At 42.1% G+C, this 24,845-nt stretch overlaps 1 protein-coding gene across 2 annotated transcripts in view; it reads right to left on the bottom strand.

Annotated features, from left to right (window-relative positions):
* Csnk2a2 (casein kinase 2 alpha 2) overlaps positions 1–24,668 on the bottom strand; it is a 40,857-nt gene extending 16,189 nt beyond the window's left edge. The window contains exons 1-5 of one of the 2 annotated variants that reach the window (XM_028770374.1): positions 24,573–24,668; positions 23,787–23,898; positions 13,486–13,587; positions 9,703–9,753; positions 894–953 (exon numbers count right to left, since the gene is read on the bottom strand). In XM_028770374.1, the coding sequence (XP_028626207.1) occupies positions 894–911 (18 nt within the window). In that variant the 5' untranslated portion in view covers positions 912–953; positions 9,703–9,753; positions 13,486–13,587; positions 23,787–23,898; positions 24,573–24,668. Of the gene's footprint in view, positions 1–893; positions 954–9,702; positions 9,754–13,485; positions 13,588–23,786; positions 23,899–24,572 lie in introns of those variants that run through there. The other variant, XM_028770375.1, reaches the window with a different exon arrangement.
* Positions 24,669–24,845: the final 177 nt, after the last annotated feature.

Raw genomic sequence — 24,845 nt, 5'->3', positions numbered from 1 at the left:
TTTTTGATTTTTCAAGACAGGGTTTCTCTGTGTAGTCCTGGCTGTCCTGGAACTCACTTTGTAGACCAGGCTGGCCTTGAACTCAGAAATCCGCCTGCCTCTGCCTCCCAAGTGCTGGGACTAAAGGCATGCGCCACCACTGCCCAGCAGAATTTTTCTTAATTGACATTCACAAGCACTGAACTCAAGAGATCCGCCTGCCTCTACGTAATCACAAGTGATTGGATTAAAGTTATGTGCCACCATGTTGGCCAATTCTGTATTTATGATATACTTGGGGGGGGAGTTCACAGTTGTTATAAGTTCTTAGTGATCCATTCCCCTACAAGGTACACAAGTCTGGTTCATAGTGCTTTACTGCAGAGTTCATCAAGACAAATGAAAACATAATGGTTCAATTTTATAGTACTTGGTATTTGTAATCAATCAATGAAGGTGAGGTGTAGGTATTCTCATACAATAAAGAGATGTTAAAGACAGTTTGGGGGGAAAAAAAGGTTGGCTGCAATGTCTGCCAATTACGTATCCATCCCTCTTCATGACTTGCCCATCAAGGCATAGTAACTGCCAAGTGGTGGTAATTGGCTTTGATCCCAGCACTCAGGAGGTGGAGGCAGAGGCGGAGGCAGGCAGATCTCTGAGTTTGAGGATACCCTGAAACCTGGTCTACAGAGGGAGTTCCAGTTCTTTGTATAATGGCCCTGCACACCTTGTTTGGCCAATCTTCTAAGTTTTATTGAAAATCTGTGAGGTCTCACAAGATTCTCATCAGAACTTAAGTCTCACTAAGTTCTCTATTAAGACATGTTCTGCTTGAATTCTTTATTATTTTTAAAATCTTCTCAAAAGAATAAGCCTGGGAGAAAAAAGCACCATCAACAAATGCCACTTACTTTAAGTAGTTCATACATATAAAACCGGATATCAAAGTCAGTCAGGATCTGGTAGAGTTGCTGAAACAGATTTTAGAAAGCAGGAAGTTAGTTTAGTCTGACTGTATTCTGATATTCTAAATACTGGCCTTGTCGTGCAAACTTAGTACTTAAGTTACAGACACCCACGAGTTCACTGCCTGACCTGGAAAGGCAAAGATGAGGAGTCCACCATTTCCACCTTCAATAGAGAAGGGGGAAAGGAAGGAGTACTGGGAGAGGAAACACTTCAATGAAGTGTTCCACAATTTCAGGAACCATGGCCACACTGCTGTGAGGTCCAAGCTGTTGAACTATGCACATATTCTACTGCACAGCAAGCTGAGCCCACCCCATACACAGCACACCTGGGGAACTACTCCAGGGGATTCAGAGTAGTGTTAGGGGACAAAACATTTTGTAAAAGAAACAGAAGAAAAGGGAGACATTTGGAGATAGCAAGAGACTTTCCAAAAATCTAAGCTCTGTTTTCCAACAAACAATTCCAGGCTGAAAAAAAAAAAAATAGATTTCACAGGTCTCACAGCCTTTAGTCCCAGCACTTGGGAGGCAGAGGCAGGCGGATTTCTGAGTTCGAGGCCAGCCTGGTCTACAGAGTGAGTTCCAGGACAGCCAGGGCTACACAGAGAAACCCTGTCTCAAAAAACCAATCAATCAATCAATAAATAAATAAAATAAAAATAAAAAGACAGCTGTGTCAAACATGACCACAAGCCAAGGTAACTATACTCATGGAAACTTTCATTACTGATAATCCAGAGATCCACCTCATGGGGGGTTAAAATAAGTTTCAATTTCTTGGAGAAGAGTCCCAGTACTGAAGCTCAGTCAGATACTATGCATCACCTTTGATAATCAGTTCCAAGTAAGTTTCCTTTCCTCTCAATCTAGGGAGCACTTTCTACAAATACAGTTAGCTGGGACAGCTTTAAACTTTCACTCTATTAGAAGACTCACACATTATGGAGTACAGAATGAATATACACTGTGATTCTATAAAGAGAAAAATAAAACTGCTTACTGGCAGAAATGACAATGAAACTAATAAAAAGTGTTTTCCAAGCACAGGGTTAGAAGAAAAGGCCACCCCCAACCCCTTTGGCCTCTAGGGAAGAATAACCTGCCCATCCAGCTTAGTAGGAATATGTAGCTCTACTGGCCTCAGACAGCTGCTGGCTCAGACCCACAAACTGCTATGTTGCTAGGGGCTCAACCCTTGGCGGCCCTTGAGAGTTGAGCTGTATGTAAGCACACTTACCATTTCTGCCAGGGACTTTCAGCTTCCTAATGACCAAACCCAAGGTTTCTGTCTTCCCAGACTTGTGCTTCAAAGCAGCTTTCTTATCTAGTACTTTGTCACAACTTGCAACCAGGATGTACAGGTCTAAGCTTCAGATACCAACTTGGGTGAGATAGATCAATTGTACAGGCTGTGCTAAACTGAACCATGAGGTCAATAAATAGCCCACAAAAGAGAAAAGACCAAATCACAAGCTCTCAGAGTGCTAACATTTTTATTTCCAGAAACCAATGGGCTATTTTATTTGAACCTTTAATCTATAAAAGGCTTTTCTTCTCATATCATGTACTAGCTATATCCATCATAGTATAAAGGGCTTATGGCATAAAAAAATGTCGTTGGGCTGTCAACAAAGTATTTCTGATTATTGCTATTGAATCAGTACCAATTTTACTTAATATGAAAGACATTACCTACACAACAGTGCTTGGATTTATTCCATTACAAAGCCTTGAATGGCTAGCCACCACTCATCGTGACCTCCTTTTCCCCCAGGAGTTCTTTGTGGGAGAAGTTTAAGCTCCATTTGCCCAAGTAACCGCTTCTAATTAAGGCCTCTTCAGGGCAACCTGGCTTCCTTTAATAGTTGCCACAATCCCCAGCACGGGCTCCAAGAACCCCCCTCTCTGAAGATACCAACATGTATCTGCCTTTCACTGTCCTTTCCAGTGCTCCCCTCCCAAAGCATCCTATCAGCTTTCTACAGCGGACCAGGAGTTTCCCTTCTTTGAATCTTAGGCCATGCCATGATCTCCCTCTGAAGCAATGGTTCTCAACCTTCCTGGCTAGTGCTGCAGCACTTTAATACAGTTTTTCATGGTGTGATGACCCCAACCATAACATTATTTGGTTACTACTTCCTAACTGTACTTATGCTGCTGTTATAAACTGTAACGTCAATATCTGATATGCAATGCCCAAATGGGTCGCAATGCACGGGTTCAGAACCACTGGTCTAAGGTGTTGACAGCAAGCACAGCGATCCCCAGAGGCCCTAGAAATTAGCACCAGGTACTGGCAGCAATCTGGAGTTCTAGAAGTAAATCCTTACTGTTGTAAACAAAACCTATCTCTAGCCTAGAGCTCTGAGTTCATGCTGCCTAAGTGCCTGGCTATGCACATATGTTGAGGGAAACAGGTGCCCTCAGCTGATGGTGGGCACTACTGTGATGATTCAGGATCTCTGAACTCTCCCCACTTTCCCAAATATAACACGTCATGGATCCAGTGCACAGCTGTAACCTACACCCATTACCTCTACCAAATCCTCAAGCCAAGTCCTCATACAGCAGGACATATAGCAGGTCTAGCTCCTCCACACTTGCTTTTATAATGCTTACCACTTAGTGGGACAAAACAGAACCTATCTTCCAAGAACTAACAGAGTCCATTGGAAGTCAGAAAGAAAATCTTCCGCAGGGCAGTGGTGGCGCATGCCTTTAGTCCCAGCACTTGGGAGGCAGAGGCAGGCGGATTTCTGAGTTCGAGGCCAGCCTGGTCTACAGAGTGAGTTCCAGGGCAGCCAAGGCTACACAGAGAAACCCTGTCTCCAAAAACCAAACAAAAACAAAAACAAAAAAAACCCAAAAAACTAAAAACCACATCTTCTTCCCTCCAGCTATTTGGAGAATATTATTAACTAAGCAACTGCAGAATGTTGGCAGGACGTAAACAGTTTGCACATTTGCCTAAAGAGACTTATCAAAAACAAATCGGGCGTTGGCGGCTCACGCCTTTAATCCTAGCACTTGGGAGGCAGAGGCAGGCGGATTTCTGAGTTCGAGGCCACCCTGGTCTACAGAGTGAGTTCCAGGACAGCCAAGGCTATACAGAGAAAAAAAAAAAAAAAAAACTAGCCGGGCGGTGGTGGCGCACGCCTTTAATCCCAGCACTTGGGAGGCAGAGGCAGGCGGATTTCTGGGTTCGAGAGTTCGAGGCTAGCCTGGTCTACAGAGTTCCAGGACAGCCAGGGCTACACAGAGAAACCCTGTCTCGAAAAACCAAAAAAAAAAAAAAAAAAAAAAAAAAAAAAAACAAAAAAAAAAAAAAAAAAAAAAAAAAAAAAAAAAAAAAAAAAAAAAAACAAATCAAGCCCATGTTTCCCAGAAGATTATGAGCTCACAGGTAAAGGCACTTGCTGCCACAACCAATGACCTGAGTAAAATCCCTAGGACCCATATGGACAAAAAAGGACTCACTCTTGCAAGTCAAATTTCCACACATTATGACATGTGTATACTCACACAGATGTACGCACACTAAATGTGATAAAGTGAAAGTAGTAAGGAAAAAACCTCTTTCCCATTCCAATTCAGCTGCAAAGCCTCAACCACACTCAATGTTTCTCTGAAATCAGTTCTACTACAAAAATAATCTAAGAAGACTGGTTGAATATATCTTGGGCTTTAAAATAAACCTTATGTCTGAAGAAGAGAATGTAAGACACTGAAATTTGATAACCAGGCCTCAGGTCTCCTATGCAAAGTCACAGACACACAAGGAATGGCCACATTGGGTCTCACTTACTCCTATGCACGAAAGCAGATGGTTGTGAGCTACCATGAGGTTGATGGGAATTGAACTAACGACCTCTGGAAGAGCAGACAGTGCCCTTAACCACTGAGCCATCTCTCCAGTACTTATAACATTCTTACTTAACGCACAGACAACTGACATGTCTCCACAGATACCTTTTCCTTTAGACCTGTTCTGAGACATGATATTCCTATGCAGCTCAAGGTGAGCTAGAACTTGCTATGTAGCTCAGGTTGGCCTTGAACTTAGAATTCTTCTATCTCTGTCTCCCAAGCACTGGGATTATAGGTGTGTGCCACCATATCCAACTCTTGAGAACTTTCAAGTTGAGGTATACACTGTTAAGTGGTCACTTTTAACTCTTAAGAGATGACTTTGGGGCTGGTGAGATGGCTCAGTGGTTAAAAGCACTGACTGCTCTTCCAGAGGTCATGAGTTCAAATCCCAGCAACCACATGGTGGCTAACAACCATCTGTAATGATATCTGATGCCCTCTTGTGGGGTGTCTGAAGACAGCTACAGTATACTTGCATATAATAAATAAAAAAAAAAAAAAAAAAAAAAAAAAAAAAAAAAAAAAAGAGATGACTTTGCCATTAAAAAAAAGTTTTGCCGGGCAGTGGTGGCACACGCATTTAATCCCAGCACTTGGGAGGCAGAGACAGGTGGATTTCTGAGTTCGAGGCCAGCCTGGTCTATAGAGTGAAGTTCTAGGACAGCCAGGGCTACACAGAGAAACCCTGTCTTGAAAAAACCAAACAAACAAAAAAAAGTTTTATCTTTTTAATGGGCTACTATGTTTGTTTTACTATTTAACTTTAACATATAGGAAACAGCTGGTGGCTTTAAAGGAGGAACTAACCAAATTAGTACCTCTACCATGAACTCAAACACCAGGAAAAAATGATTAAGGTCACGAGAACTAACCGTCATGGTTAAAACATGACCACATTAGAATTAGTGAACACCAACAGATTCCAAAGAACCAGCACTACATAGGCTGGGTATCTAAGGTACTTGGGACCCAAAGTGTTTCTCCTGTCAGTAATTTTCAGCTTTTAGAATCTTTGCATCAGCATAATGAAATATCTTGGTTCTTAGACCCAAGTCTAAACATAAAATTCATTCACGGTTTTGTTTTGGGGTTATTTTTCATATAGCCCAGGTTAACCTCAAACTCCCTTTGGCTTCTGTCTTTTGAGTGCTGGGATTAGAGGCCCCAGCCACAACATGTGGCCAAAATCCATTTGTGTTTCATAGCCACAGACCACAAAGCTAAGTTCATACCTTTGCTTTTGAGACAGGGTCTTACAATGTAGTCCTAGATGGCATCCAACACAGAGATCTACCTGTCTCTACTTCCCAAGTGGTAAGATTAATGGTATCACATCCGCTTATTCAAGATTTTAAATAGTTAAAAACTTTCATGATATGGTTCCCATTTTCTGCTTTGTGAAACACCCCACATGTGAGACGTTTAGACTAGGGACGCACAACTGGACGGATCATACTCTCTGGACACAGTACAGCCAGATTAGGAACCAACAAAGACTTTCTGAACTGCCCAGTTGATCTTGAATCATATGCTCTCAAACATGACGTCTCTTAGAAGACATCATGGGGGACAATAGTTACTGAGAATAGTGACATGATAGTAGATGGGTTACAGTGTAAATAACTAAATGTCTTGGATTCTGTGACTACACAGGTAAATGCTCAGGTTCCATTAACAGCACATAATGTCCAACTGACTACAAGATGACTCAGCAAAAAGATGAAGCTAGTGATGGTGGAACAGCAACACATGGACACACTGACTGGCCCACCTGGCAACGGCTGATAGTGGCCACTGTGTGGACAGTCTGGGAGAAAACCCATAGCCCACAGGCTCAAAATTTGCATTTTGAATTCAAAATCTGTCATCTAACATTAACAAACAAGAAGTCAGGAAGAGAGCCGTCTTGATTTATACACCATGTGTACGTGTTTAGAGACAGCAGTGAGGAAAAACTACCCAAACTACCTTTAGAGTTGCAATATATCCTAGATATCCAAATGAGACATCTCCATAATGAAAGGAAACTTACAGATCAAAGCTGATTACCAATGGTCCAATAAAGAATCACTAAACAAGCTGTGTACACTGCATTGTTGCTTTTATTTTGTCGTGTAGTACTAGTGATCAAACTCGGCCCTGGGCGTGCCATGCTAGGGAGGTAAGTGCTAAGTAAACACCCATCACCAAGCAACTACAGAAGCCATGTCGCTGATGTGTCGCCCTGACATTCAGCCAGGACAAATACTCTCTGTAGAGTACTTTAAAGCCAGTTATTAGTACATTTCAGAGTAAAAGGGAAATGATGAAAAAGAAAACCAAACTTGCCCACTAAGGTACACACAAGACAAAATAAAAAAAATTCTTCTTAAGGAAATAAAGATAAACAGATTACCAATTGGTGACATGTCATCCTACCTAGAATACAAACCATCTAAGAGCCATCATTCACCCTTCCAAAACACTCATGTTACCTGATATTTAGTGTTCTTTTAGGGTTAGGCTGACCAAAATAGCATGGTTCAAGGTTCAAAGGGGATTCCTATCCCTCTGCTTCACCTGAAGGTCCTCTAAAGTCACAGGTCTGGGAGAGATAGACTCGAGAACTGGGAGTGAAACAACAGTCTGAAGTCAGAAAGCATGTTCATAGACACTATAGACTTAAAAAGCTGGAAGTTCAGGCAAACAGTGAGGAGCCCACACAGCTTCAAACTAAGATGCACAGAAAGGTCCAGAAATGGACAGATGCAGCTGTGTCTGAAAGCAAGCGAAAAACAAGCTGTGAGCTAGCACACCAACATCTCTGAAATCTGCACGAGACCCTAGAGCACTGGAGACCAGTAAGACTCAACAGCCAAGGTATCCCAACGACAGGTGGTGACTGCCTTTCGAGCACGACTCCAAAACAGTAGCAGCAACTGTCAGAAACAATGAAATCGTGACGAAAAATAATGAATGGCATGGGGAGAAGATGCAACCATTTCTATGAGGAAACAGATATTATATAAAGTGTAAGAGAACAGAAAACTATTTTTAAAAATTCAGAGACTGAAATGGACTTCTAAAATACAAAATCTAACATTTGAATTATATTCTAGACAGTGAGAAGAAGAAAGGGGGGACAAATCAAAGAACACTGAAAATATGGGAAGCCATGAGCTTTCAGATGGAAACTACTCAGCAAGAATCCAGAACAAAGGATGAAAGGTGCCCACAGGAAGGCACATGTTTGAACATTCAGAAGACTGGGAACGAAGAGAAATTCCTAAATACTTCCAGAAAAATGAAAGAGAAATCTTTAGATCAAACAGGAATGGCACCAATGCTGACACTGGAACAAACTCTTCAAAACAGAAGAGATCAGGAATTCAACACAGAATTATAGTGAAGACGTGAGTGAAGAGGATAAAAGATGTTCTCAAATATGCAACTTTCAAATACGACTGATTCCCAATGATTTCTTTAAATGCACATCCTTCAAAAGGATATTCTTTAAAACACTATCCATGTCTTCAGAACACCTCCTTTAAAGGTTCAGATCCCAGAGAAACAGGCTTCCCAGGACATTAGAATTTGTTAACTCCCCACAGAACCTGACAGATACCACCTCTGAGAAACACAAAATGCTGGTCACTGATTTTACCTGTAAAGGAGTTACAATAAAAACATTTGTTACATACAGTTCTAAAATTTACTACTTCATTTAAGTAAATGTATCCTTTTAGTTTTCATTAGATACCCTTAGAGAGATTAGCTAGGAAAATTATATATGCAAATTAGGTTCTTTCATTTCACCTGTTGGACACCAGCATCTCACAAGATGGTTTTATCTCTAGCCTCTTTCTCAACAATTCACAAGTGTCTGATTCCTTGCCAGTTGTAATCACCCACAAGTCCTCTCAGACCCTTGGAAATCAACATCACTATTTTGTTTTTATATTGTTTTCAAACTGTGTTCTAAAAAAGGTTTTCTTTTCATATGTCTTGATACCAGAAACCTCATTAGTAAGCTCCATTTTTAGGCTCCATGAATAAATACAATACAATAAAATAAATCCATGAACCAAGTTTAAAGCTGCACATGGCTGCTTAGTTTTATAACCCTAGTGCTCAGGAAACTGAGGTAGAAAAGCTATGATGAATTCCAGGCAAACCTGGGATAGAGTGTCTCAAAAATCATTCAATGTTTAAAACAGTCTCTTAAAAGAATGCTTCAGCTGAGCACAGTGGCATACACTGAGTACATCCCAGTATTCTGTAGGCTGAGGCAGGAGGATCTCTGAGTTTAGCTGGTCAATAGAGCAAGTTCTAGGATGGTCAGGGATACAGACCCAGGGATACAAAAACTATAGATACAAACCAACCAACCTACTCCTCAGTTTAAAATAGTATATCCTGATAAAAAATAAGACAATATATGCATCCCAGCACGAGGTTTTGTGACAGGGGTGACTCAGTAGGTTTCTGCTATCAACTGCTGCAGTCAGTGTACGTGAACACATTTAGCAGCTTCAATCCAATGGTTCCTTACACAGGGGTTCTCTTCCCACTTATCTTTTCCTTTCAGCAATGGCAGAGATCATGAAAACACCCATTAAAACTATGTTGTATAAAACAAGTGTGTTACAGATGAGGCATTACATCTCACGGGCACACAGAGGGCTCCACAGTGCAGCTAACTGCTTGAGGAAACAAGTCAAAGGGCATGAATAACTCCTCCAGATTCAAGAACCCCAACCAAGGTCTGCACTATTCGGAATCCAAATTGTCATGTGACTCACCAACACTATCCATGAATGCTTTGATTCGGAGTTCAAATGGTACCCAAGCCACTCCCTCCTACCCCCATTAACCCCATGCCAGAAAGAAGCATACACACCTTAAAATCTGTATTATTGATATATTCAAATACCAAAGCTGGTGTCTTTGACTGAAAGAGAGAACAGTGATTTTTTTTTTAGATACTCAGACAGTAATAAATGCAATTTACAGAGTCCCACCCTCAAACCTCACAGATGAAAAGGGGATTCCTAATTCAGAGACAGCCTAAGTTTTCTTGTTGTTTTTCTAGATAGATTTGTTGTTGTGTATCCATCTCCAAAGAGATCAGAAGAGGGTATTGGGAGTCCCTGGAGCTGGAGTACTAGGCAGCTGTGAGCAGACGGAAATGAGCACTGGGGTCTGAGCTCAGGCACTCTGGAAGAGTATCAAGTACTCATATGTTGAGCAATCGCTCTAGTTCTGTAAACTTTTTTTTTTTTTTAAATTAAACTTTGAAGTTTATGTCTAGATTGCTTCAAAATAAAATAAAAGTAGGAGATGGGAAAGGAGCAGGGTTATAGGATGGCACAAGGGTGACTATTGCTCAAGTTCAGTCATGATCAGGGCACACTATTTACTTCTGTGTATGTGTAAAGATTTAAAAAGGAAGATTATTCCCCAAATGATTCAGCAGCAGCCCTGAACAACTCATTTTATTAAGATTTACTCTCAGCAAGACCCCAAGTCTCCACCTATATCAAGAGCTGCTCACTTTGATCATGGTTGAGAAAGCAAGATGCATCTGACAGTTTTTATAGATTTTCAGAATCTGTTGTCTTTTTAGGCTCCTAAAAGATCATCGGGGCTCAGAGTACACAAGTGTAATCAACTTTTAAAACTTTTAAAAGTAGTCTAGCTGGAGAGATGGCTCAGTGGTGAAGGGCACTTGCTGTGAAAGCAAGAGGACCTGAGTCTAAATCCCCACAACTATGTAAAAGCTAGGTACTGTAACTCCACGCATGTGTGTAGAGACAGAAGATCCAGAAGTTCAAAGGGCACTCAGCCTAACTGAAAAGACTTCTGGCTTTCCAACACATGCACCACCATACACATATGCATAAAGCACATAGCACACAACACAAACGTTCCACACAGTGTTCAGTGTAATACTTCCTTGGAGAAATCTAGAGCTTCAAATATAAGATTTAGTTAGGTGAAATAAAATCATGCTAATTGGCAGAAATAATGTTTCAAAACTGGAAGAAAAGGAGGAGTTTTAGGGTTATAGAAATAAAATTTCATTTCAAAAATCTTTACTGCTGAGAACTTTAGCTCAAGGTTCTTAGGGAGTGGGCCATAGCACACACACAGGTCTTTACCTGGGCAATGTAGAGTTCTAGTAGCACCAAGAACAATCATTCTAACATTTTCATCAAGAACCTGACCTTTCTACAGACTCAGCCTAATCCTCTCAAATTCAGGGGCTATATCCACTGGCATCAATCTAAAAGAATAATTTTTATTTTAAATTATGTGTACATGTATGTGTTCGATATTTGCAGGTGAGTACAGCTATCCATAGAAGCCAAGTGTCTGATCCCTCTAGAGCTGGAGTTATAGGCGGCTCTTAGCTACCTGACATGGGTGCTGGGAATAAAACTCAAGTTCTCTGGAAAAGAACACGTGCTTTTAACCACTCTCAAGTCTCATGTATTATACTCACACGTTAACAAGTTACAAATACTACGTCAGGTATCAGTAACTTCAGTTAACTGAGAGGGGGAGGGAGGAAGGAGCGAGGGGAGAGAAGAGAAAGTGGGGAGGGGGCATTACAAACCATGTACTGACTCTACTATGTGCAAGGCCCTTAGGTTTAGTCCCTAGTCCCATCTCTTGAAGTCTTTTTTTTTTTTTTCCTTTTCTTTTTTTTTGTTTTTTTCCAAGACAGGGTTTCTCTGTGTAGCCCTGGCTGTCCTGGAACTCACTCTGTAGACCAGGCTGGCCTCGAACTCAGAAATCCGCCTGCCTCTGCCTCCTAAGTGCTGGGATTAAAGGCGTGTGACACCAGTTTTATGTGTCTATGTGTGTGCATGTGTTCGAGAGCGAGAGAAAGCAAGAAAGGAGCGGGGGAGGGGGAGGGGAGAGAGGAAGGGGGAGAGGGAGGGAGGGGGAGGGGGAGGGGAAGGGAGAGAGAGAGAGAGAGAGAGAGAGAGGGAGAGAGCGTCCGATCTCTTGATTGTTTATTTATGGGGGGGGGGGGGAGTCTAGCTCAGGTTGGCCTTAAATTCCCTACATAGTTGAGAATGACCTTGAATTTCTGACCATCCATTTGGCTTCCATTTTCTGTGTTCTGGGATTATAGGCACATATCACCTTGCCTAATTTATGCAGTTCTAGGGATCAAACTCAAGGCCTACATACTTATGCTATCAGACACTACCAACTCAGCTACACCCCTAAATTTACATTTTCTGTATATGGTGTGTGTTAAGCAAGCAATACCCATTTTTCTCTCAAACAGTAAGAACACACACACACACACACACACACACACACACACACACGCAACCCCCGCCCCCTCCGGGAATTTACATTCTCAAGCAGACAAACCCATTTTAACCTGAGCATTAACTAGTTCTGGGCTAGCCATCAATCTGAACTAAGCAGGACAGGATATATTATTTAATGACAGTCGGTTACAAACTTGTATGTAACAACCCTTCTCAGGCTTGATCAGGTTCCAAAAGAGAAATATTTTCTCACCCTATATTATTACTGTGCAGGTGAGCGAATTACTTAATGTTTGTTGATTTCTGTTTCCTTACAGTATGATGTTGACAACAGCAGTATCGATCCCCTGGATCATCACAGGGATTAAATAGGGGTGATGCAGCTAAGTACTCAGCACAGCACCTGGCCTACAGCACCCACTCAAGTAGCCATTAGAATATGAGGATGTCCTCAGCATACAGAAGCAAAGACCTGCTTCTTCCTCTCTAGAGAACAAGGAGATAACCAGACAGAGCAGGTGGACAGCAGCAAGAGGACACAAGTGACAGGAAGGTGATCTCAAGGATCAAAGCCTAGGCAATCAAACACTGCCATGTTTTTCCTTAGGGGAAGAAACAAAGGGAATAGTACCCTAGGATAGGTCAAAACTAAGAATATTATTTTAGGATTTCTAAAAAATTTGTATTATTGTGTATATGTTTGTACACATGTGTATGCTGGCACATATGTGGAGTCAGAGGACAGCTCTGTGGAACAGGCTCTCTCGTTCTACCCTGCCATGGTTTCTAGGGATCAAACTCTAGTTACCAGGCCTGTGTGACAAGTGCCTATACCTACTGAGCCATCTTGCCCCAAATGAAGCATTTTAACAAAAGCATTTCAGTTGTAAAAATATGTAGGTATTTTTATTTGCATATATACAATGTGAGGGGCTTGTGGTTGATGCAGAACTAAAGACTAGCAATAGGAAACAGTAAGACTTCTTTTTCAAAGGACAGGTGGCCTGAGACCTGTTTAGTTCTCTACACTAGAATCAACAGAGATTCCCAAGATCAAGCTACTAGAGTGAGGTAAGAGAATGCAAACTAGCAGTTAAGAAACTTTCAAAAGCAACAAAAGCAGAGCTTCAGGGAGCTACCTAGCAAACCTTTGTGGGCTAAATCAAAGAAACAGGGAACAAATCTTTGGTGCAGTTTTTCTATGTACATATTTAGGTTCCATTTAATGGTGATAGCTAGCTCACCACTGAGAGTAAACACTGTGTGGTTTTTCAACCCCTCAGCAGAAACTACCAGTGCCATCAGTCCATTACGCAGTACCACACGAGGTCCTGGGTGTTAACCAGCCCACCCCAATCCACTAGCACATGCCCCAGCCACCAGGCACCTACCACAGGGTCCTTTACAGTGTCAATCAGCTTAATGATATTTGTTCCACCACGAAGGTTCTCCAGAATCTTAACCTCTCGTTTTATCTTCTTTTTCTTCACTGGCTTAAATACACAAGAGTAATCAGAAGTGAGACTCCTTTTGAAGTTAACATAGTAAATACAACTTTAGTCAATGTTCAGGCAACAGCACGGATTGTTTGCTGTGTACTGTGCTGTGTTAAAGAACATGCTTAAATTACAAGAGAGGAAGTGAGCTTACCCATGGTAACCTTTTAGGTTAAACATCTTAGTTTATAGCTTATGTGGCAATCTCTTTAAGTAGTTACATCTAGGGCATTTAGCAAACTTTAACATTCACGTAGTATTTTAAAAATAAATGCATGTTCACTGATTATTGCCAAATGTGTTAAAGCTCTGAACAGCTACAGACCATGAACAAATGGAAAAACTGAAAGAAAGTGGCCAGACACCTGCTCTTCCATGACTTATATGTAATTGTGTCTTAGGGGCAAGAACCAGTTCACTGACATCAAGTTACAAACTTTTTTCCAAGCTGTTGCCTCCCATTTCCTACTGCCACTCCCACTTCCTTAATATTTAGAATCAATCAGCTCAGAGCCAGTAACTCTCCCAACAGATCTCATTCCTAGAGAGAAAGCTGTTGATCAGCAAAGGAGAAAGCTGATCTCATCCAGCAGTGACTGCTAACGGCTAAGGCACCAACCTACAAGATGGAAAGTTAAAGTTCTTAGAAATACTCCCAGTATGTGTATCATTTCCTGTCTGAAGTTAACAAATAAAAGCAGTTTTGAAAAGGCAAGTATGTCATAATCAATATAATTTATAACTAGAACAGTGTTAGACACATCAGTGAGCATGCAGTACATGCTCACTCTCTGACCGTCACCTACTGACTGAGGAAGTCCGCTGACCTCATAAAGCCTTAAGCAGGAGGGTCGGCAGCTGAGGAGCTATTCACCCAAGGTCACAGCTAACAGAAGCAGGACTCAGGCCTGGCAACCTGACCGCCCAGCAGCACCCTCTTGCCCTCTGGGCTTTTCTCCCAAGTGGGTCAAGCAAGAGACTGAGCTAAGGACATGGACTACATTATTGTTAAAGCACTGTTACTATAACAGCAAGGTAAAGAGAGAGGCCCATGGACTTTCATGAATGATAAAACAAGACCTAAAGAGCCTTGGGCTGGGCAAGATGGTTCAATAAGGGTGCTTACTATCAAGCCTGATGACCTGAATTCAATCCCTAGAACCCACAAAATCAGAAAGATCCACTCTCACAATTTGTCCTCTGACCTCTGCATGGTGTGTGCTCTATTTAAACACACACACACACACACACACACCACACAGAGACACACAGTTTTTTAAAGCTCAGAGATGACACGCCGGTTGGTCACTGAAGCACGCCTCTGAACAGGAACAGGAAGGTGGGCTAGCGGACAAGCGGCTCATTGGACAAGAGCCATGTGAGCATGAGGACCTCCGTGCAGACCCCTCAGTGACTATGGAAAAGTAGGCATGACTGTAGCGGTTGGCCAGTCTAGCAGAATAAACAGTGAGTTCTAGGTTTAATGATACAGTGTCTTCAGGGAGTAAGGTGGAGAAGGACAGACCAGGACAACACTGTCTTCTGGCCTGCTCTAGGATACCTGCACACCACATACCCAAGGCAGGAGGAGAAAAAACTGGAGAGAGCACAGTATCACCTGCAACAGTGTCCACCTGAAGAGCAAACACAGTTGTGTACTTATAAGCCAGCTGCCATACACTTCTCCACTGTGCCACGCTCCTTCTGAGCGCAGAGATCTGGCTACGTGTTCTTCCCATCCCTTCTAGGAATCTTACTTACTTGGTCTCTGTAACCACGGACTCAATGTTTGGGAGAAATCAAGCACCATAAAGCCCAATTAAAAACAGCTAGGGAAGGAAACATAAATGGCAAGTAGCTTCTAAGTCTAAAATATGCCAATGTCATGAAAAGTATGGACTAGTTCATCTAAAAAAGAAAACGAATGTAACTCACGAGCTGTGATTTTCCTTACAGTGAAGAGTGAAGAACTTGCAAATGTAAATAAAAGCACAGACTAGATAACGGTACTGGGTTAATGTTAATTCTTATTTTTAACATGATCTATAGAACTCAGTGAGAAATCACCATCTTAAGGAAAATACTACAACACTTAGGGATGACTGTGACTTACTTTCAAACAGGTCATTAAAAACACGTTAAGCATACTATATTTATGTACACACATCTGAAAACACACTTGTCTACATAAATGTGGCCGGTGTGTGCGTGTGTGTGGGGGTCTACTTGTGGGAGGAAAACTGAGAAGGATAAAGCCAGTGTTCAACCAAAAAAGCCCTCCTGCCTGTCAGCAGCCACTCACAGGGACCACAACACACACTCTGCTTCTCTGCCACTGCTGCTTTCTCCAGCCTTGTGTTGCTCCTTGGCTCCCCAGCAACACAGGAGTGCAGCTCCTGGAACCCAGAAAGACTGACTGTTTTCATCACGCCTAAAGAGAACTCAGTGCAGCTAAAGCACATTCTGATGCCCCGAGACTACCCAGACCAGACTGGGAACAGCTGGCAACTCTGAGATGGTCCAGTGGAGTCCATAGCAGCTGGAGTCCTCAGATGCTGCCATATACCAAGAAGTCGCAAAAAAAAAAAAAAAGACCCACAGCCCAAGACAGACCCCTCCAAAGCACAGAGCAGAGCCTACGGAGGATTCCAGAAGCTTGGAGAGTAAAAGAGATCCTTTAATTCTACAAATGGAACCAGTGAAAACAAGAAGATATACTAGAGACCATTGCTGACACCTTTAAAAGCTTTACAAGTTTTACAGAAAGTCAGATGCTTCGACTCTCTTTTGTAGAGCGAGGTCCCACTGGTCACCAGTTAGAGATCACCAAGCATGCTACCAGGGCTCAGATACTTATCTAATTCAGATGGTTATCTGTTTCAAGGATTCAAATAGCATTTCAAACAGCATTAGATTAGCTGTTTTCCAAACTGATTTTTTTTTTTTTAACTCGAGTAGATAAAGCAGCACAAGAGTTAACTGGCCACCCTGCTGCCACAGCCCCCAGAGCGTGGGGTCAGGTATTAGTACCATGTATGCTGAGAAAATACTTAAAGCAAAGAAAAACATTAAGTTTTACTGACAAAAACTTGTATACATCTAAAGCATTTTAAATGTTAAACATTTAAAATGCTTTAGATGTATACTCAGAAAAGAAAAAAGGGCAAAATGCCTAAGTATACTCAGAAAAAAGGGCAAAGTGTCTATTCAGAAGGTTTCCTACATGCGCAGGGCAGTGCTGGCCATCTGGAAGACCCTTGTTCAAAGTGGCCCAGATCTAAAACAAAAAATTACAACAAAATATAAGCTGCTGGCACACTGTAGAAAAGTCGACAAAGTCCATCACCATCCTACTCAGCTCAAAGCGTCACTCCTTTAGAGCCAGTGCTGTGGAGTTTAATGACAATATTCACTGCAATTCAGCTTGTCAACTTTTGCTTACCAACTGTATGTGAATCGGAACCTTAATCCAGTAAAGAAAGTATCAAAGGCCAAGCCCTTTTTAAATTATTTCCAAGTTCAACTAGATTGATAAATTCAAGACAGACAATAATAATATAGCCACCAACTTTTAAACTCTGATCCTACTATCAAACCAATGACTGCTGAACAAAGGTGTTTCATCCATCCCTTTGGATGAAGAATTTTAATCAACGATGGGTGCCAGGAATGCAGAACGATGGCAGAGGGAACAGGCTTAGTCAGGCTGACACGGACTTCCTCATTTGCATACATCTTTGAAAACCACTACATTTGACCTACATAAGAACATGAGCTAACAATGTTATTCACAGCAACCTTCCCTCTCATCTTCCAAGTCTCATCACTCTAATCACACTACCAATTCCTTGAGGGAAATTACTCTCAAAACCAAACAAGAAAAAAAATGTACAAAGGCAAAGTATAAAACCCCAATACAACAACATACTATTAGGAAAACTAATTAAAAAAAAATAAAATAAAAAAGTAGCTAGAGTGATGGTATATATGTGTAATCCTAGCAGTTGGGAGGCTGGTACAAGGGAAATTACAAGTTCAAGGCCAGCCTGGGCTAGCTAGTGAGATTTTTTTTGTCTCAAAAAAGAAAACATTAAACGAGAAAACAACATGTTGATGAGGATACAAAGAAGAATGCTCACATACTGCTGCTGACATTATAAAATGAATCAGCTACTGTGGAAACTTCCTCAAAAGAAGCAAAGTAGTCAGCCAAGCAGTGGTGGTGCACACCTTTAATCCCAGCACTTGGGAGGCAGAGGCAGGTGGATTTCTGAGTTCGAGGCCAGCCTGGTCTACAGAGTGAGTTCCAGGACAGCCAGGACTACACAGAGAAACCCTGTCTCGAAAAACCATTAAAAAAAGAAGGAGGAGGAGGAGGAGGAGGAGGAGGAGGAGCAGGAGCAGGAGCAGGAGCAGGAGCAGGAGCAGGAGCAGGAGCAGCAGCAGCAGCAGCAGCAGCAGCAGCAAAGTAGGCAACGTAGTCAGGAATGGTGGCATAGGCCTATAATTCCAGCATTCAAATCATCAGTTCAAGACCAGCCTGGGCAACTTAGAAATGCCATCTATATATAAATAAAGAGATAAATTACCATATAAATGACCAATTGCACTTCTGAATAAATACCCAAAAGCAGCAAGGCAAAAGCTCAAAAGAGGCATTTGCATGACCCTGTTCAAAGCAGCTTAGTATTGGCATCTTCGTCATTGATGAACGGGTAGATAAAAGTCCATTACTTATCCTCTAAAAGGAAGGAAATTATTTCTTCTTTGAAACAGGGTCTTATACTGAAGCCTAGGTTTGCCTTGAAGTGCTGGGACTATAGGCATGCCTATCAAAAACGAAACCGTATCATATGCATATAGGCAGCATGTTAAGTCAAATACGCCAGTCATAAGCCAGATTTATGGTTTCATTTGAGATACCTGAGAGTCAAACAACAAATGCTGGTTGCTAAGAGCTGGAAGGATAGAGGATTGGGGAGCCATCATTTAATGGGCATAGTTTTAGTTTTACAAGATAAAAAGAGCTATGTAGACAGACTGTTGTAATGGTCCTAACAGCATTATGAATTCATTTAATGCTACAAACTGCACACTCAAGAATGGTTACAATGGTTCAATTTTATGCTATATTCAATATACATTATAAAGGGGGGGGTAGGTTGTAAAGCACACAGCAGCATCTTTAAATCTCACCAAGTTAATGCTACAACCCCTTTGACTACTGGCTTTGCTTTAAAATTGTTCAATTAGTTCAACTGTAACAGTTATTACTGTATCATATTGCTCTCTCAGCACCAAGCTTATTAGGCACATTCAATCTTCTGGGGTAAATTCTCTTCCTATAGTTTACCCAAAGCATCTAATGTCATAGAGCTAAGTATTGGACCTGACATCTAAATTTCAGGCAGTTTACTCTTTGGGCATACTCTGAAAAAACAAAACACTACAAATGATGACAATAATACCATCTACCTTTCCATCATATAATCCTATTTTAATGATGAGGAAAAAAAGAGCTAGAGCATGTAAATGAACCGTGTAGACCTCAAGCCCTCACCTGTTCTCACATGGCTAACAGTTTATACTTAGATTATGAATGGTAGACAGTAGAACCATAAACTAGGTTGTACATGCTACATGAAGCCTTGAGCCATACACAAGGATGGGTATTCTCTCTCACTGTATACTTTTCACACACAATTCACTCTCAGATTTTCTCTAATGTATTAAAGGGATTAAACTATACACCCCCAAATCTGATGAGTAACTGTTGTGAGACTTGGAGAAACTATATAGGTCAAAGGGACTAAAGCAGTGGTTCTCAACCTGGGAGTCAAATGACCCTTTCACAGGGGTCACCTGAGCCCATCAGAAAACACAGATATATTTAATGACTCATAACAGTATCAAAATTATACTTATAAAGTAGCAATAAAAATAATTTTATGGCTGGAGGTTACCACAGCATGAGGGACTGTATTAAAGGGTCACAGCACTAGAAGGTTGAGAACCATTGTTCTCAAGAAACTGGTGCATGAGCAACAAGATGTCTCAGCAGGTTAACAGCACAGGCTGCCAGCGACCCGAGTTCAATCCTGGTACTACAGTATGGAAGGAGAGAAACAACGCCTGCAAGCCATCCTCCGACTCTACACATGAACCACGCGTCTCCGTCTACCCCCAAAGAAACTAAGAAAGCAAGAAAGAGATTTTAAAAAGTAAAAACCAAACACAATAAAACCACCGCCAAGGCCTGAAATCTAGAGCAGACAAAGCAGCAAGCATGCTTCTGTGGGACCTGAGACAGAACTTACTCAAATCTAGTCCACATCAAGCCCAACTTCCAAACCATTCCCTTTAGAAGAGTAACTCGACAGAGACAGTTCCCTTTTACTTCCAGTGAGTGCCCTTCTACTCTTCCATAACAAGTCAGAATTACCAAGAAGTCAACCATCTAACGTCTCCATTTCCTCTGTGACACACAGATTCCTAGTCACAGTGCCTGCACTCACTCTGTGATACTAAGGAAATCAGTCTGGTGTGCTTCTAATGGATTCTAAGCAAGTACATTCTGTGATTCTGCTCAACTCTCTACATATGTCCCTATAGTGTCAATGTTACAAATAACTCTGGCCAGTTTACACACAATTTCTAACACTTTATGTTACTAATACTCCAATACTTTTTTTTTTTTTTGGTTTTTCAAGATAGGGTTTCTCTGTGTAGTCTTGTCTGTCCTCGAACTCACTCTGTAGACCAGGCTGGCCTTGAACTCAGAAATCCACCTGCCTCTGCCTCCCAAGTGCTGGGATTAAAGGTGTGCACCACCACTGCCCGGTATCAATCTTCCTTTTAAGAACCTAAAATTTTATTCTATTTTGCCATGTTTTGAGGTTTGAGAAGGGTAAGGACTAGATCCAGGACCTCAAGCTTGCTAGCTAGTACTCTACCAGTGAGCAACCACCCTAGTCCTACCAATAAAACAAAACAAAACAAAACCCTGCAAATATGTAAGACATGTTTAAGACAAATGTTAATACCTCTATTGCCTTAATTAAGAACTTTCAGAGAGGAAAGCAACAGACAGGCAGGCTGTTTCTAATATAAAATAATGCTGTTAACAGGAGCCTTATGTTGAGAATTTACAAGTCACTGCAGCACTGGTTCAAAACACTTTGGTTGTTTTCTATAAAATCGTATTGCTCTTGACATGTACTCAGTAAACAGGAGTTTAATTGAAAGCTCTCAAGGACCCCAGAAGTGCACACAAGCCATGTTCACTAATGCTTTTTATTTTACTTCTGGGTACACCTTTCTAAGTACTACAAAAAAAAAAAAAAAACTAAAGAATTGACAGCTTACAGTCAAGATGAAACTTTTGACACTGAAGTAGCCTTCTACCTTGTTGCATAAACAAACCCTTTCTTTAAAAAAGCATTTCCTGCCGGACAGTGGTGGTGTACATCTTTAATCTCAGCACTTGGGAGGCAGAGGCAGGAGGATTTCTGAGTTTGAGGCCAGCCTGGTCTACAGAGTGAGTTCCATCCAGGACAGCCAGGGCTATACCGAGAAACCCTGTCTCGAAAAGCAAAAAAACAAACAAAAAAAGCATTTCCCTTCCTTGGTAATACATTTTCCGATACCCCCTCTAAAAGAATAAAAGACATGATTTCTCTATTCACTACAAAGTTTTAAAATTTAACCTCAGACCTGCACACACGTTCACTTTTTCACACAGACACATTAAAGAAATCATTAATAAGAGTATTACCTTATTCTAAAAAAACCCACAGAACTTTCACTAGTAGCTTTTTACATTTGTAAAGCTCTCTAATAGCCTCAACACAACTTGACAAATGAAATACTTAGAAATCTTACATGCACGTTAAATGAAATCAAAGTCCTCCATCACTATTCACCTACCCAACTGTGACAAAATGATAAAGACTGCTATGAAGTGTCACTGAGTGCCTGTACCTTGTGCCTCAGTCACCACATGTACACCTAGTCCCTTCTGGAGGTTAAATACTGCAGGCTTATGTGAAAACCAAACCTTTCCCAGACTGCTCCAAACTGAGCAGCTGGCACTACTAAGGGCTTAATTTCCTCTAAGAAAATATCACAATCGTAGGTATTAGTCATAACTTATTTGAGTAATAAGTATAACTTTGGATAAAGTCTCTGTTCTTTTTGAAAAATACTTCAAATCCATTATAAAAACAAAACTACAATATTAATTAGTGGTTTCTTACTCTATCCTTCAAATATAAATAAAAGCTACATAGAAATGCCACAGGGCTTTGACAAAGGAATATAAGGCAGTTCAGACTGTCCTCTGAGAAAAACCAAACACCGCATGAACTAGAGCATCAAAGAAAGGGGTCTCCCAAATCTTATGCTTGAACCCTGACACTTACTTTGTGTTCAATGTTAATCCTACAGTCCAGTGCTGGAATGAACATACTCAGAGGTGTGAAGAAAGAGGAAACAAGAGTTCTGGTGAAGGGTCATTTCAACAAAGTGATGATGTCAGGTACATTTCTTTGTGCCTAGGTCTGCACATTTTACACATTTATTTGTAAAAATAATTTGAAGCAGTTTCCATACTGGATGTGGTAAACATATGCAAAGGCTCTCTAGAGCAGAGGAAAAAACTATCAAGCAACTAACCTCTGAAGTTCTTCACAAGAACAATCGAGAATAATACTATGCTTCCCTAAATACACTGGGACTCATAACACCTGAGCACTGTTCCCTTCAAAACACTCCACAGGAAATGGCACTTAGTCCAAAAATGTATTACAAAGACATTTAGACATTTCCCTGAAATTGCTTTAGACTTGGCAAATTCAATCCTCCAAATGTACTGCAACAAAACATGGATATTCCTAACTACGCTTGCTTTGCTTATTCCTTAAAATGAAAATGTCTGAAGTAACTTCTATTCAAACACGTTTATGTAAGTAATGAGATTGTATGGTTTCCTCCAGCAAGTTCCCTGAAGGAAACATTTCTCTGCTTAAAACACACCCCTCCCATAACTACAGACCTCCTATGCACAACTCATACTTAGTGGGGCCAAGCTTCCTACCTTCAACATCATTCCTTACTTCTCACCACAGTGTCTTGGGCAGCAGCCATAGCATCACCTGTCTCTACAGCAATGCTGCTCCTTTATCCCTAGGCTAGGATATAAGGAGCATTAGCAGCAGCCATTTTTTGGAAGACATTTACACAATGCTAAAATCTACACTACAACTAAATGGGGACTGGCCTAAGGCACAAGCTTTTCAATCCCAGCTTTTTGTTCAGTGGGCACTGTGAAAATTAGGTGAAATATTACCTCTCCAGCGTTCTGTCTTTCACTAGTGACACACATACATGTTAAGTGATCTGACAACAGGAAGAACTGCCCAGATCCTAAGGTGACATGCATATGCATTCAATGACCTGACAACCATGAAGAACCGCTCAGGTCCTAAGGATCACTTTCTTGTACAACCTACAAAGCACTATTTAATCTTCAATCACCTGTACAGAAACTTGGCTGACTTTTCATGCTCATTAAGATCATGTCTTCATTTGAGTGATAACAAAAGCCCTATCATTATCAAAGCGAGAGGGCTAGTCTTGCTACCGAGACAGTTTTGTTCCAGTTAGTATTTCAGGGGCTAGAATGTATTCTTCTGTTGCCCCAAATCTCTTTTAGAGGCTGGCTTGCTGTATCTAGCCCACCTGAAACTTTACTGCTAAATGAAATGAAAATATCAACTTGGGGAGTTGTTCTGCATTTTTGGCTTTAAACTTATCTCTGAGCAGACTCGAGTTTTGTTTTGGGTTTTTTGTACAACTTACTTTCTGGAGTAACTGGGAGCACAGAGTAAGGAGCACAACAATATAGGAGCCCTACATGACAGATTCTCCGTGCAAACGCAAGCACCTTTGTATTCTGCATCAGATACAGCCGTCTCCAAAGCTTTGTTTGAGAAGTTCAGAATTTACACTTTCAATGTTCCTGACCTATCAGACTCAGAGTTAAGACCGATCAGCCTTCATATTTTCTCAAAAGTTCACAGGAAAAACATGGTAGGAGTGCTGTAGGAGACACCTAAAAGCTAGAATCACTTATTCTGGAATAGCTGGTCCTTTTGCCCTTTGGGGGAAGAGGTTACACGACACTGTAGGACACTCACCTTGAGAATTTTTACAACCACCCTCTCATTGTTGGTGATGTTAATGGCCTCAAATACTTCACTATACTTGCCCCGACCAAGTTTTCGAACCAGTTGGTAATCATCTTGATTACTGTGAAAGGCAAGAGATATACATAAATGCCCAGGATTTGGGATTAAGCAAGCCTGTGTCCACTATACATCCATCCACCAACTCCAACTAATCAAGCATTTGGAAGTGTTCCTAACATCACACCTCAGCTCATTCTCTAAATGAAAGGCACATACAAACTTGGCTCCCTTCGATCTGCAGAGCTCCTAACCTAACTGACTTTAAACAAGGGGAGGAAAGGACAGCTATGAGGCCTTATGAGCCTCGTTAAGGGGACTGAGCAAAGCATCTCCCCTGGTGGTACTGGGGTGCCCGCCTGCCCGCGGCTCCACAGCACCTGCCTCCCATTTCACACCCTCCAGGGGGCCACTGCCTGCTTTAGAGAATCTGTCCGTGTTCAAAATGTTCCTCCCACCCGGCCTCGTTTCAGAAAGTAAAAAGGTAGAGATTTTAACAGCTCAAGAGGACAGCCATGGACTCCCCAGCCCATAGGAAGCCCAAAGTGTGAGGAGGAAGGGCCGCCCCCAACCCTGACCCCACGCTTCTCCCCACCGGCTGCTGAGCCGGGGACCGGGGCAGGGCGGCCAGGAGAGGCTGGGGACACGTGCGACCGGGGCCCGGCCTCCCTGCCAGCCCCGAGGCCGAGCGGCCGTCCGGGTGCGGTTCGCGCGGGGGGTGGCCGGCGGCGGCCTTACCCCCAGCTCGGGACGTGGGCTTCGTAGTCCCAGTACTCGCGGCTCCTCAGGCTGTTCACCTCAGGGAAGACCCGGGTCCGACTGCAGGTGGCCTGGCCGGGCCTGGCGGATGGGACCAGGGTGGGCCGCGGGGCTTTGAGGGTGGCAGTGGTGGCGGCGCGGCGCCTGGCGCGAGGCGGCAGGCGCGGGAAGCAGCTGGCTGTGGGCCGCCGGAGCAGGAGGAGGAGCGCGGCGGCCCCGAGCAGGAGGAGGAGCGCGGCGGCGGCGGCGGCC

The sequence above is a fragment of the Grammomys surdaster genome, unplaced genomic scaffold (assembly GCF_004785775.1).
Source record: "Grammomys surdaster isolate TR1022 unplaced genomic scaffold, NIH_TR_1.0 201, whole genome shotgun sequence".
NCBI lineage: Eukaryota > Metazoa > Chordata > Mammalia > Rodentia > Muridae > Grammomys > Grammomys surdaster.
Note: the sequence above shows the minus strand (reverse complement) of the source record. Positions and strands in the feature narration are given on the sequence as shown.